The sequence below is a fragment of the Narcine bancroftii genome, chromosome 4 (genome assembly GCF_036971445.1).
Source record: "Narcine bancroftii isolate sNarBan1 chromosome 4, sNarBan1.hap1, whole genome shotgun sequence".
Classification (NCBI taxonomy): Eukaryota; Metazoa; Chordata; class Chondrichthyes; order Torpediniformes; family Narcinidae; genus Narcine; species Narcine bancroftii.
In genome coordinates, this window is record NC_091472.1 from 297,265,402 (window position 1) to 297,279,149 (window position 13,748).

General features: G+C 39.6%; 1 protein-coding gene across 10 annotated transcripts in view; it reads right to left on the bottom strand.

Annotated features, from left to right (window-relative positions):
* Positions 1–13,748, bottom strand: part of LOC138762131 (myosin light chain kinase, smooth muscle-like) — a 309,201-nt gene that overhangs the window by 22,026 nt on the left and 273,427 nt on the right. For all 10 annotated transcript variants that reach the window (XM_069935544.1, XM_069935546.1, XM_069935539.1 and 7 more), the window contains 4 exons: positions 7,920–8,219; positions 7,482–7,514; positions 7,312–7,405; positions 7,005–7,208 (listed from right to left, as the gene is read on the bottom strand). In XM_069935544.1, the coding sequence (XP_069791645.1) occupies positions 7,005–7,208; positions 7,312–7,405; positions 7,482–7,514; positions 7,920–8,219 (631 nt within the window). The remainder of the gene's footprint in view (positions 1–7,004; positions 7,209–7,311; positions 7,406–7,481; positions 7,515–7,919; positions 8,220–13,748) is intronic.

Below are 13,748 nucleotides of genomic sequence, written 5' to 3' on the forward strand. Positions count from 1 at the left end.
TATTGTAGTTGAGGTATTTTATGTACCTGTGTGGCTGTAGCAAGTAATAATTTTTGAGCATCTATACATTGTACTCATGTATATGACAATAACCTCACATTAACATTGACCAAATGAATTAAATGTATATTATCTGACGATACCGAGTTATGTGGCAGTGTGAATTGGGAGCAGGATGCAGAGGCTTCAAAATGATACAGACTTGCCAACTTAATGGACCGAGACATGGCAGATGAAATATACGTGGGTTTCAGAAAACAGAAAAGCCGAGTATTTTAAAAATTCTTCTTTCTTCTTCTTTGGCTTGGCTTCGCAGATGAAGGTTTATGGAGGGGTATGTCCACGTCTGCTGCAGGCTCGTTGGTGACTGACAAGTCCGATGCGGGACAGGCAGGCACGGTTGCAGCGGTTACAAGGGAAAATTGGTGGGTTGGGGTTGGGTGTTGGGTTTTTCCTCCTTTGCCTTTTGTCAGTGAGGTGGGCTCTGCGGTCTTCTTCAAAGGAGGTTGCTGCCCGCCGAACTGTGAGGCGCCAAGATGCACGGTTTGAGGCGAGATCACCCCACTGGTGGAACAGGAGCGTGGGTATGACAACGGCTCTGTACACGCTGATCTTTGTGTGTTTCTTCAGGTGACTGTTTTTCCAGACTCTTTTGTGTAGTCTTCCAAAATTAAATTTTAAACTTTTTAAAATTAAATTGATATTAAAAACTGTTGAGGTTCAGGGGTGCCTGTGTCTTTGCAGATACATTCATGAAAATTGATTGCCAAGTATGTCCAGCAATTAAGGCAATCAATATGTTGATCATCATTACAAGATTATTTAAATACCTGGAATATTGAGTCCCTCTACCTGAGAAAGGATATATTTGTGATAGAGAGGGTGGAACAAAGGTTCACCAGATTTGATTCCTGGACAGGGAAATTTGCCTCATGGAGAAATGTGTCTTATTGGGAGAGATGGGAAGGGTCTTTTCCTCATGAGTGTGGAAGAATGAGAGATGATTGCTTTGAATGTGACAAAATTCTTACATGTTTCGACAGGATGGATGCTGCAAATATGTTTGAGGCGGAAATAACTAAAATCATGGTTCTCAAGTCTTAAAGCAATGCCTGAGTTGAAAAGAGATTTCTTAGTCCAGAAGAAATCAAATCAGTGGATTTCCCTACCCAAGAGTCTTGGGTAGGCTCAATCACCGAGTAATTCAAGGCATGAGATTGATAGATTTTTGCAGGTAGAACATCTGGCACGATCTTATTGAATGGCAGAGCAAGTATATTCCTGCTTTTATATATTTTTTTCCTTTAGAATTTCTACAAGGAGTACATAAATTATTGCTACTCTGGATCCTGAGATTTACTGCAGCTCTTTGAATATGAAACTTGAAACACAAAATATTCAGGTGGCCAGGAAGCATCTGTCTGAACTCAGTCCCCAGAATATTAAATGGGAGTTTGTGTTCCCCCAGTGGATTTACAGGAATTGATACAAAAATGGGATGAGCCCTTTACCCTGCTTCAATGACTGGTTAGATCAAGTTCCATGAAAGAGGAATCAGTCATTAATATCTGTCAAGTTTTATTATTCATTTAAAAGCCTTCAAGGAGGTGTATCTGCAAAGGGTAACTATTAGTGGCAATACTAATGTTCAAACGTTTAAAGGTAACTGAACTTCAGTTGTTCATTAGTTGGCATTGAACAATGCCAGTTGGTTATTAGGAACAAATCAATCATAGGGATTTTGGTAATTTTGTTAGAGGGTTCTTCCTCTCCTATTTGAGATCTAAAGTCAAAGCAGAGTTCTTTCTCCACAAATACCATCTACCTTTTCAAATGAAAAATTTGAACTTTCTTTCTTGAAGTTTTTCTATCAAGCATAACAGCAGCTGTTAGGATTTCAGAGGGCTGAAAAGAAATTTAGTTCAGTCGTAGAAAAAATGCAGAGGGGTGATCAGGGATATGTTTGTGGAAACTTGGGGTAGGGTGTGGGGAGAGAAATTAATGCAAACTGTATTGTTTTTTTTAAAATTTTTTATTTTTCACACCATAAATCATGTTAGCCATGATATACACTTTTTCTTTTTCACACATATACAGTGACTTTTTCTCCCCCCCCCCTCCTCCCAAGCCACCCCCCAACCCCCCCTCTCATCCATTTTAGGTATACAATCTAGGTTGCATTAAGCCAGTCAGACAATGTTGTCATTCAACAAAAATACACCAGAAATTCTACTGAGTCCATTCTTTTCTTTTCTTCTCCTTCCATCAACTTAGGTAATGTTTGTTCCCGGTAGGTTTTCGCTATTGTATTTAATGTAAGGCTCCCATACTTGTTCGAATATTTCAATATTATTTCTTAAACTATATGTTATTTTTTCTAATGGAATACATTTATTCATTTCTATATACCATTGTTGTATTTTCAAATTATCTTCCAATTTCCAGGTTGACATAATACATTTTTTTGCTACGGCTAGGGCTATCTTAACAAATCTTTTTTGTGCATCTTCCAAGTCAATTCCAAATTCTTTATTTTTTATGTTACTTAGGAGAAAGATCTCTGGATTCTTTGGTATATTGTTTTCTGTTATTTTATTTAATATCTGATTGAGATCATCCCAAAATTTTTCTACTCTCTCACATGTCCAGATTGCATGAATTGTTGTTCCCCTTTCTTTTTTACATCGAAAACATCTATCAGATACTGTTGGGTCCCATTTATTTAACTTTTGCGGTGTAATGTATAGTCTGTGTAACCAATTATATTGTATCATACGCAGCCTCGTATTTATTGTATTTCTCATCGTTCCAGAACATAATTTCTCCCATGTTTCCTTTTTTATCTTTATATTTAAATCTTGTTCCCATTTTTGTTTAGTTTTACCATTTGTTTCCTCATTCTCCTTTTCTTGCAGTTTAATATACATATTTGTTATAAATCTTTTGATTAACATTGTATCTGTAATCACATATTCAAGGTTACTTCCCTCTGGTAAACTCAAATTGCTTCCTAATTTATCTTTCAAGTAGGATCTCAGTTGGTAATATGCCAGCGCTGTATCTCCAGTTATATTGTACTTATCTCTCATTTGTTCAAAGGATAAGAATCTACTTCCTGAAAAACAATTTTCTATTCTTTTAATCCCTTTTTTTTCCCATTTTCTAAAGGAAAGGTTGTCTATTGTAAAAGGGAGTAGCTTAATTTGCGTCAATATTAGTTTTGGTAATTGATAATTTGTTTTATTTCTTTCTACATGAATCTTCTTCCATATATTGAGGAGATGGTGTAATACTGGAGAAGTTCTATGTTGTACCAATTTTTCATCCCATTTATATAATATGTGTTCAGGTATCTTTTCCCCTATTTTATCTAATTCTAATCTCGTCCAGTCTGGTTTTTCCCTTGTTTGATAAAAATCTGATAGGTGCCTTAACTGTGCGGCTCTATAATAATTTTTGAAGTTTGGCAATTGTAAGCCTGGATAAATGAAGATTTTTTGTCCTTTATACTCCAGTGGTTTGTTGCCCTCTCTTACTTTTTCCATTGTCTTCTCCAGTACCTTTTCTCTTGTAGTATATCTTAGGAATTTTACTACAATAGATCTTGGTTTTTGTTGTGGTTGTGGTTTAGAGGCCAATGCTCTATGTGCCCTTTCTATTTCCATTTCTTGCTGTAGTTCTGGACATCCTAGGGTCTTAGGGATCCACTCTTTTATAAACTCCTTCATATTCTTGCCTTCTTCATCTTCCTTAAGGCCCACTATCTTTATGTTATTTCTTCTGTTATAATTTTCCATTGTATCTATTTTTTGAGCTAGTAGTTCTTGTGTCTCTTTAGTTTTTTTATTAGATTCCTCCAATTTCTTTTTTAAGTCTTCTACCTCCATTTCTGCTGCTACTGCCCGTTCTTCCATCTTGTCCATTTTTTTCCCCATTTCTGTTAAGGTCATATCTATTTTATTCACTTTCTCTTCTGTGTTGTTTATTCTTCTTCTTAAATCATTGAATTCCTGTGTTTGCCATTCTTTAAATGACTCCATGTATCCTCTAACAAGAGATAGTATATCCTTTACCTTGCCTTTCCCTTCATCTATTTCACTGTATTCTTCCTCTTCTTTTTCCTCTGGGTTGGTCATCTGTTGTTTCTTTGTTACCCTTTCCTTCTCTTCTTTCTTGTTTCTATTGTCTTCTGTGGTCTCTTCTTGCTGCAGGTGTTCTGCAGCTGTCGTTGCCGGCTGTGGAGATCGACTCCCCAGCTGGTCCCCCCTCCCGTCGGTGTGTTTTTTTTCATGCGCGATTGCGCACTTTTACTCGGCTCTGTGAGCCATTGTTGTAGTTCTTTTTCTACCGACCTGAGGTAGCGGGCTCCTCTCTCCACAGCGGGCCTCTTCGGACAGGTAAGGCCTTCACCTTTTTCCTCCGTTGTTTTCTCTTCCTCTCTTCTTACCGTTGATTTTGATTTTTCTTCTTTTGTCTCCATCTTCTTTCCACCTTTATACTCACTTTTCTTTAACTTTTATTTCTGTGCCTTTGTATTTTCTCTTGTTTTTCCTGACTTTTCTGGAGAGGGCTGGAGTTCTCCGTCCGGCCACTACTCCATCACGTGACTCCTCCCCGCAAACTGTATTGTTATAACTGTAATTAATTGTAGAGATTTGCTGCAGATCATGAAGCAAACAATGGCTACCGAACTTCCTTTACCTGCACCTGAGATTCTGAGCATACCCCACACTGTACACAATCTTAAAGAGAATACATATCAGTGGCATAACAGCAACATAAAATCATACTTGAGATTACTTCTCAATTAATTGAAAATTACGATGTATACTAAATGAGGTGTTTTACTTAGCTCATTCACGGGAAGGCTATTAAATTGCAAATTAGCTTTTAAATGTTGTATATTTCTGTGGGTAGTGAGTTGTAGATGATCAATACCAATACCAGGTAATGGAACATTTTTATATATTTGCAACTAGTGCTACATCAAGCATTCCAGTGATAGAGATGGCCTGGCTTAGATACAAAGCAGAGCTAACTTTCATCTATGCTGGCACAACATTTAAATGCCAGAAACATTTCAATATGGAACTGTGATTTAACAACCACAGAATAAAGTTGTGCCAAATCTGAGATGCAATCTTATAGCAGATTTATTTCATTCCTCACCAATCTTTACTCATCAAACTAATCACTGTCAAAAATGTTATCTTCTTAAAATTAATCCCCAATGATTAAAAGTCCTGTTTCCCCATTCCTGCCTTGCTCTCATGAAAATATTTTCATGTTTATTGTCACGCGTACTAAGGTACAGTGATAAAGTTGTTTTGCGAGTAGTCCAGATAGTCATCTCATACATAGCACAGCAAGTAAGATACAGTACAGAGTGCAGAGTTAAAGACAGAGATCAGTTGATACATTTAAATCAAATATATTTTAAAATCTTCATCATCTCAAACTTTGTATTTTTAATGCTTTGCTTTGGATTATTTGCTTTTGAGTTATAGTGTGATAAAATTATACATGATGGGAAACAGGCCCCATATGTTGCCTACCTGAGCTAATTGCATTTGCCTGTGATTGGCCCATGTCACTGTAAAGCACTCTTATCAGTGCACCCTTTCAAATGTCCCCAGAAAGTTGGAATTGTACCTGCCTTGACCACTTCCTCTGGCTTGTTCCAAATGCCACCCTCAGTGTGAAAAGATTTCTACTTGTGTCCCCTTTAAATCTTTCCCCTCTCCCCTCTAGTTATAGAGCTCCCCTACCCTGGGAAAAAGACTATAATTCACCTTATCCATACCCCTTATGCTTTTATATTCTTCGCTCAAGTCACTCCTCAGCTTCCTATGCTCCAGGCAAAAAAGTCTATCTTCTTCAGTCTCTCCTCTAACATACGCCCTTGCAGTAACATCTTCATGGATGTTTTCTGGATTTTTTCCAACTTAATTACATCCTTCCTATGCTAGATGACCATGAGTACACTCAATACTCCAAGTATACTCTTAACAATGTCTTGAACAGAGGTAATTATTTTCCACACCTTGATTGATGAAACACCTTCTTCACCCTGTCCTATGAAACTCTCCAGGGCCCTGCTAGAATATTTTCCCACCTCATCCACCCAGTATTTCAGATATGATGTAGTTCAATAAGTTATAAAGTATTCTTCTCTGTATTTCAGAATCCAAAGTCAGGATTTCAAACTGATCTGCACAAGGGTGGAGGTGGTGTTAGGTATGTCAGGTCATTAAAAATGCACTCCTGCCACAATTTTAACAGGGAAGTTGGCAACTGCATATAGTCTCCCATCTCCAAGGTTTTCAACAAGTTGTATTTATATTGCAGCTTTTATCCGCTAAAGGATGATGAGTATTTATTGTTCTTAACATACTTATTATTCTCAACTTGTATTGAATTGTGATTTTAACACGAGAAGTTGGGATGGCTGAGTGAAAGAATGTTCCTATAAAAACTGCTGAGAAGGTGAAGCCATGTAGTTCAAAAAAATAACGTGAGGATTTCTTCTTTTACTTTGAACGAAGAGAGGGAGAGAGAGAAATAAGGAAAGAGAAAGAAAGAGAGAGGAAGAAAGAAAGAGTAAGAGAGAGAATGTTCCTATGGACTAACAAAAAAATCTTCCAACATTGGCCCTATGAACCCATAAATGTTATCTTTCACACTGGGTCCAGTTCTGTACTGTTTAAATTTGGATGAGTGCTTAGGTCTTGCAGGGCTCCTATTGGGACTGGGTAGGTTCTGCTCAAAACCACAAGCCCTACTCAAGTTTAAATGTCAGCCTCAACATTCTTTATAACCCCTAATCTGGACAGTCCCTCTCCTGACCTGAAACAAATCCAATATTATTTTTACTGGGAAAATTTGCACCGTCATATTGTGCCACCTGAATCATCTGATTTGGATACTGCGTCAATCACTTCCTGACAATTTTTATTATTGTGGTCAGAATTAGCAATCAAATAAAGGAAACAGTTATTACTTACATTTCCAGAACCATAACGATGTCTGACCTCGATTCAAAAGCATCAACACATTGAACAAGCTTTGGATGGTGTAGGCAATTCATAATACTGATTTCTTGCCTCACATTTTCCTTATCCTTTGCAGAAAAAGCTTTGAAAAACTTCCCTGCCCAAACTTTTTTAGTTTTCTTTTCAACAAGTTTGAAAACTTGCCCAAATTTTCCCCTGTAAAGAAGACAACAATACTTTATACATATTTGTGAGGCATAATGAAACATGCTGCAAAATCAGAAACAGAGCTCATTGTAACATTAATAGTGGTACTTACGTTCCTATTTTTTCCAGTATATCATAATATTCTGCAACCTTTTTGTTGGTGTTGATTGTTACATCCCGATAATCTGGTTCACCTTCTTTGTCATCTAAAAGGGATTAATTTTTGTAAAATGAAGCACAAGTTTTATTGATATTTTGCAAAGCGAATAAAAATGTACTTACCATCATCAGAAAGGTCAACTTCTTCTTTGTGTTCTTAAAATTAAATAAGACAAAGTTAGATCATTTTGTAATTGAAGTGAAATCCAAAATATGTCTAAATAATAAGAATGATATTCACTTGGCAGCTATTAAATTCCTAAATTATTAGGCATTGAAGAAGCTTTTCTAAAAAAAAGACAGGAGTGCCTTTAAATCACTCATATTCCAGATTATGGTGGTCAGATTTAATATTATGGCTAAATAAAGAGAAATAGCCATGAAAAATGAGGAACAGGACATAATTTCAATCAGAATTTGGTTTGAGCAATCTTTCTCAGCAGGGCGGACATTTCACAAGGTTACAGAAAAGTTGATCGCAAAATATCCTTATAATATTTACACACACGGCACAAGTAAGTAAATTTGTGCATTTTTTTTGTGCTTCAAGGGAGAGCTAACCTTCTGTTACGCCCACTTTAACCAAATCGGATTCCTGACTTGGCTCACTAGTGCCGTAAACATTAACAGCTCGGACTCGGAATTTGTACTCTTTGTCAGGATTGAGATCACACACGCTGCAAGATGTGCTCCGACAGGTGGTCAGATGCGTCCATTGCTTCTCCTCTGAATTCCAAATTTCCACATTATAAGACTGAACAACACTGCCACCATCGTACGTGGGGCCATACCAGCACAGAGTCAGGGTAGAGCTACGGATGTCGGAAGAACATGGTTTTCCAGCAGGTGGTTCTGGTCTATCTATGTGCAGAAAAGAAAATGTCAACAGTACTTCACTTCAGTCATCAACTTAAATCAAAGAAAGTTCATATTTTGCTTCATATTCCTGCCAATTATTCTAAAAATATTTTGTCTCAACTTTCCGACTCAGAAGAACAACTGTGTTTCTTCATTCTATCCTTTCCACTCCCTCATTCTAATGTATTTTTTTGCATTGTCTCTAATCCCATCACATTGCCCAGAATTTGGCACAGTTGAATCAGTGGTTTATAACATTTGAAAGTAATTTTTGTCTTTTGCATTTGCCTTTATTTAGAAATCTCCTGAATCCATATCCTGTTTTCATTGTTTTATTTTTAACCTGTCCAGGCACCTTCAGAATTCAGCTTCAGCACAGCCTGTTGTACAATAGCCTTCCTTCCCACCAACCTCAGTGTCTATGGATTGTGGACTTTGATAAGTCAGGGGATGGCTTTCATTTGCAGTAGCAAGCAAGTATTAAAAAGGGGTTAACTGGATTGGCAGGTAACCTGTTTCTTAGGTAACCAGCTCAAAGCTGACTCAGAACTTCTGCGACCTGGGTAGATAAATCTTTGGGGTGTGCAAAACAACAGCATGAACTTGGAGAATGTAGAATGCCATAATCTTATGTCTATGGGGCATGGACTTCAGTGTATAAGGAACGACTGTGAGATAAGGGGAAATTTGCAGGTTTATCTGCAAAATAACATAGGATTAAAATGAACTAACTTTCTCTTGGTTTGAGAAGTTATTCTGACAATGCACCTGTGATTAATCAGGGCTGCTGACAGTTAGATTCTATTTCTCCATCCTAATGGGATTTACTTAACTTATGATCCACCGTTAAACTTGGATAAAACTTAAGCTGGAAGCCCATTTCAAAACTAGATAAAATTATAATGAACAAGTACTAATAGACAGTTGTTAATTTCATAAATAAGTCATTAAATTAAGACAGATGGCATGTGGCAGAGGTGGTCTGAATGAAATAATGGAAACCATTGTGATCATGATAATTAAGTTTCAAGTTTAAATTTCTCCCAGTGAGAAGGGCTTTTCTATGAGCAGACTAGCATATTATCTCTTTTGAAAGAGACTTTCGACATCTTTCCTATAATTGGTCTCGTTATTTGATACCTGGCCCACTACTGTGGTGTTGTCATGAATGTGAAGATGAAATTGAAATGGTATTTAGCTGTGCAGTCGTGAATGCAGAGAAAATTTAGTAGGGGACTGAGGACACATCCTTTTTTTTAATCCTTGAGGTGCACTGGTTTTAAGTGTGATCATCTGATTGTACAAGGACAACCTGACAAAACAGTGCTCTCTGGTCCTCTGTGAAAAACACATACAGAGAAATGATACATATGCACAGTATGTATATACAAATAGTAAAGTCAATAAATATTATTGTTAAATAGATGGTAGAATCATGAAGGGTTTGTTTGAGCAGTCTATCAATTGTTCAGCACTCTTCCTGTCTGTGGGAAGAAGCTGTTCCTCAGCCCGGTGGTCTGGCTCAGATACTCCTGTATCTCTTTCCCAGCAGGAGTCACTGGAGATGCTGCGTGTGGGGTGGTAGGGGGTCCTCATTGATTTTGCAAGCTGTCTTTAGATAAAAATCACATTGATGGCAGGGGAAGGAGATTCCAGTGATCCTCACTGCTGCTCTTACAGTCCCGTGGATTAACCTCTGATCTGATGCTCTACTGCAGACGGACTACACGGTGATGCAGCTGGCCAGTTATCCTCTCGATAGAGCTCCTATAAAAGGTTGATAGGATGATGACTGGTAGTCTTGTCCACTTCAGGAAGTGTAGTCATTGTTGTGCCTTCCTGACAAGTGAGAAGATGTTGTGTGTCCAAGATAGCTCATTTCTTCAGTGGATTCCAAGGAACTTGTTCTCTATTCTCTCCACTACTGATCTATTAATGTGTTATGGAGGGTTATTGACTCTGGTCCTCCAAAATTATCTCCTTTGTCTTGTCCAAATTGAGACTCAGGTTGTTATTCTCACACCATTACATGAGATTTTCCACCTCTTCTCTGTAGTACGGCTCATCATTGTTGCTGATGAGACCATCTACTGTGGTGTCATCTGCAAACTTGAATCTGTTGGAGTTGGATCTGGTTACGCAGTCGTGGGTCAATAAGAGCAGCTGAGCACACAGGCCTGAGGTGCGTCAGTACTCACTGTGGACGGTGCTCAATATTCTGCTGACAGTCTGTTGTCTTTCCATTCGGAAGTTCAGAAGGGTGTTGAGTCCCTGCGCAGACAGCTTCTCCATGACCTCTGGGATATGATCATATTAAATGCCGAGCTGAAGTCAATGAACAGCAGCCTACCATATGAGACATCAATTTCCAGGAGACACGGGGCAGATTAGAGGGACAAGGTAGTGAAACAGTTGTGTCTGCAGTCAAATTGAAATAGGTTAATTGTCTCTGAGATATGCACTTTGATTCATTCCATCATCAGATACTCAAAGCATTTCATAATGGTAGAGGTCAGGGCCACTGGGTGGTAGTCATTGAGACCTGGTACTATTGCCCCCTTTGGTACCAAGATGATGGTGGCTGTCTTGAAACCTGAGGGGATGATGGACAGCTGCAATGACTCACATTTGCCAGCGAAGCCGGAGAAACCAGGCATATGAGTCAGTGACCAAACAAATTCCTTTCTCTACCCTCCCCTCTGACATTGGGGAGCAACACTCACAGCACCCTGCCCCATCGGTAACACAATGACCCTGTTCGATTGGGGGTGGGGAGCTGGTGAGGCATTGTCATTGAATTTGACTATGTGCTTTGTTCAAAATTTGGAAAGCACTAGTGTATATATTGGCCCACTTAATTAGTATTGTTTTTTTAAACGTGTCTTTTTATTTTTACTTATAACATATACATAGTTATTAATTGTCTCATGAATGGTGAGTGGTGTGACCTCCGAGGGGTGGAGGTCACCCAACCTGGTCGGAGGACGCATCAGCTGCCAATCAAAGTTTGGTTCTTCCCCACCTATTAGTGTACACCATGCTGTTGTGCCAATATAAATCACCTGGACTGGACTCTCCAGCTCACTATACTTGGCCTTGGGCCATTGGTTGTTGTAATTGGATTAACCCTACTGACACTGAGCCATTTGTTCCTGCTAATGATCTGGGCTGGACCCTCCAGCACGATAAAGGTGCTATGTGCTCTTTGTTCTCTCTCTTTGCCAGCTTGGGACCACCCTGCTTCATTCCAGGCCTAGAAATGTGGAAGGGTGCTGGAGAAACTGTTGGTAAGATGTGCACTGTTAAAAGAGTTGGGAGTGTTTAATTAGTGTACCTTGTAGCATAGAGCCGTGCCTGCACTGAGTCAAGGAGTGGTGGGGCATTGTAGTGATTTGTCCTTGATCATTGAATGTAACAGTTTATTGTATGTGTGAGTGTGTGTATTTTGTTCCCACACTATTTTCCCCATGTTCATTATTAATTGTCCTATATTTCTTTCCCATGGCTGCTGTAAACTGTGCACGTGCGCGTGCTGTATCAGTTACCATTTCCCACACTTGCCTTCTGTAAATAAAATCCTTCCCTACTAAAACTGTGTTCAGAGTCCCTGCTTTTGAGACCAACCAAATCATTTTCCTCACAACAAATGATGTGTTGAAGATGTCTGTAAGGACCTCTGTCAGTTGGTCTGTGCAGTCCTTCAGTACCTGACTGGTTATGTGTCTTGTCCTGCTGTCTTGTGTGGGCTCACCTCGGATATGGTTCTCCTTACCTCAGTCATTGCTATGCAAGGGGGCCGTTCTTAAAGGGGAGGTGGAGCTTTCTTTGGCTTCAGCCTGTTTTTCTTGTAGAACCATGTATAGAAGATGTTCAGTCTGCTCAGAAGGGAGGCTTCATTGTTGTTGACGTGTTCTTTTATAGTCTTGATCCCTTGCCACATGTGCTTCATGCCACTGGTGTCGCGCAGCTATGTGCGTACCCACGTTTTGCCTTCTGGATTGCACAGGAGAGTTCAGTCCTGACTGAACTTAGTGCCATCTTGTCTCTTGTCCTGAAGGCAGCATCACGAGCTCTGAGAAGTGCACAAACCTCTGCATCCAATATTGGATTCTGGTTAGCACTGGTTGTGGCCTTGCCAGGTATTTGATCCCTGTGATATCCTTGATGCATTTGCTAATGTAGCCATTCACTGAGCTCCTGTATTCATAAGTGTGTAGGTGGTTGTCTCTCTGAAACTGCTTCAGTCCGGCAGTCCATAGTTTCAAAGAAATCCAGTAGTGCTGATGTGTACCCCGCGCCCCCCCCCCCCCCACTCCCAGCCACTCCTCCTCTCCCTGCGAACTTGCTTTGCTTGCTTCACCAGTGGTCTTTATGCTACAGTTAGGAGGATGGATATGTGATCCAATTAACCAAGGTGGAAGTGAAGGGCAACCTTGTACGTACCAGAAACATTGGAGCACACCAGATCTAGGGTGCTCTCTCCTCTGGTGGTGAAGTGGTCATGATGTTGAAACTGTGGTAGAACAGTTTTCAGGTTGATATGGTTGAAGTCACCAGCTATAATCACGCAACCCTCAGAATGGGACGTCTGAGCTTTGCAGATGGCCCCATAAAGCTCCTTCATTGCTTCACCCTCATTTGTTGAAGGTGGAATGTAAACTATGGCAATCATTGTGACCAAGAATTCTCTGGGCGTGTAGAAGGGTCTACATTTCACCATCAGGTTCTCTATCTCTACTGAGCAGAACGTCTTTAGAGCAGAGACATTTGACCACCAGTTCTCACTGATGTAAATGCACAGACCCCCTCCTCGAGTCTTGCCAGAAGCAGCAGCGTCTCTGTCTGCTCTAATGGAGGTAAGGTCATCCAGCTAGATCACCTAGTCTGGAATGATGTCCTGGAGCCTTGCAGTTATCTCTGGTTCAGAGGCAGCCAATTTACTACTCCAGCAATCTTACATTTGCAAGTAAGATCAAAGGGAGCACGGGTCTGATGTTGTTAACCATCTTCACTGATTGTGTCTGTTTGACAAGAAGTCAAGGATCCAGTTGCTGAGAGGGGACATTGAGGCCCAGGCCCCAACATTTAAGAATGAATTTTTTATGGCTAATGGCATTGAAAACCGAGTGGTAGTCCACATGCAACCGCATTTGCAGTAAATCAACAAACTCTAAAGTTTGTGAATTGGAGTTCGGGTATGCATCAGGAAGAAGATACCTGGAAACATTGGAGAGAGTGCACAGGAGATTCACCAGGATGCTGCCTGACCTGAAGACTTTGAGCTCTGAGGAAAGACTGGATAGACTGGGCTTGTTTTCCTTGTGGTGAAGAAAGCTGAGTGTTGACCTGACAGAAGTATAGAAAATATGAGACATAAATAGGATAGATAGAATCTTTTTTTCCATGGAAGGGGTATCAAGAACACTAAAGGTACAGGATTAAGATGCAAGGAAGATGTTTTACAAAGAGAGTGGTTGATATCAGGATCATACTGCCAGAGGAGATGGTGAAATTAGACACAATCAATATGAT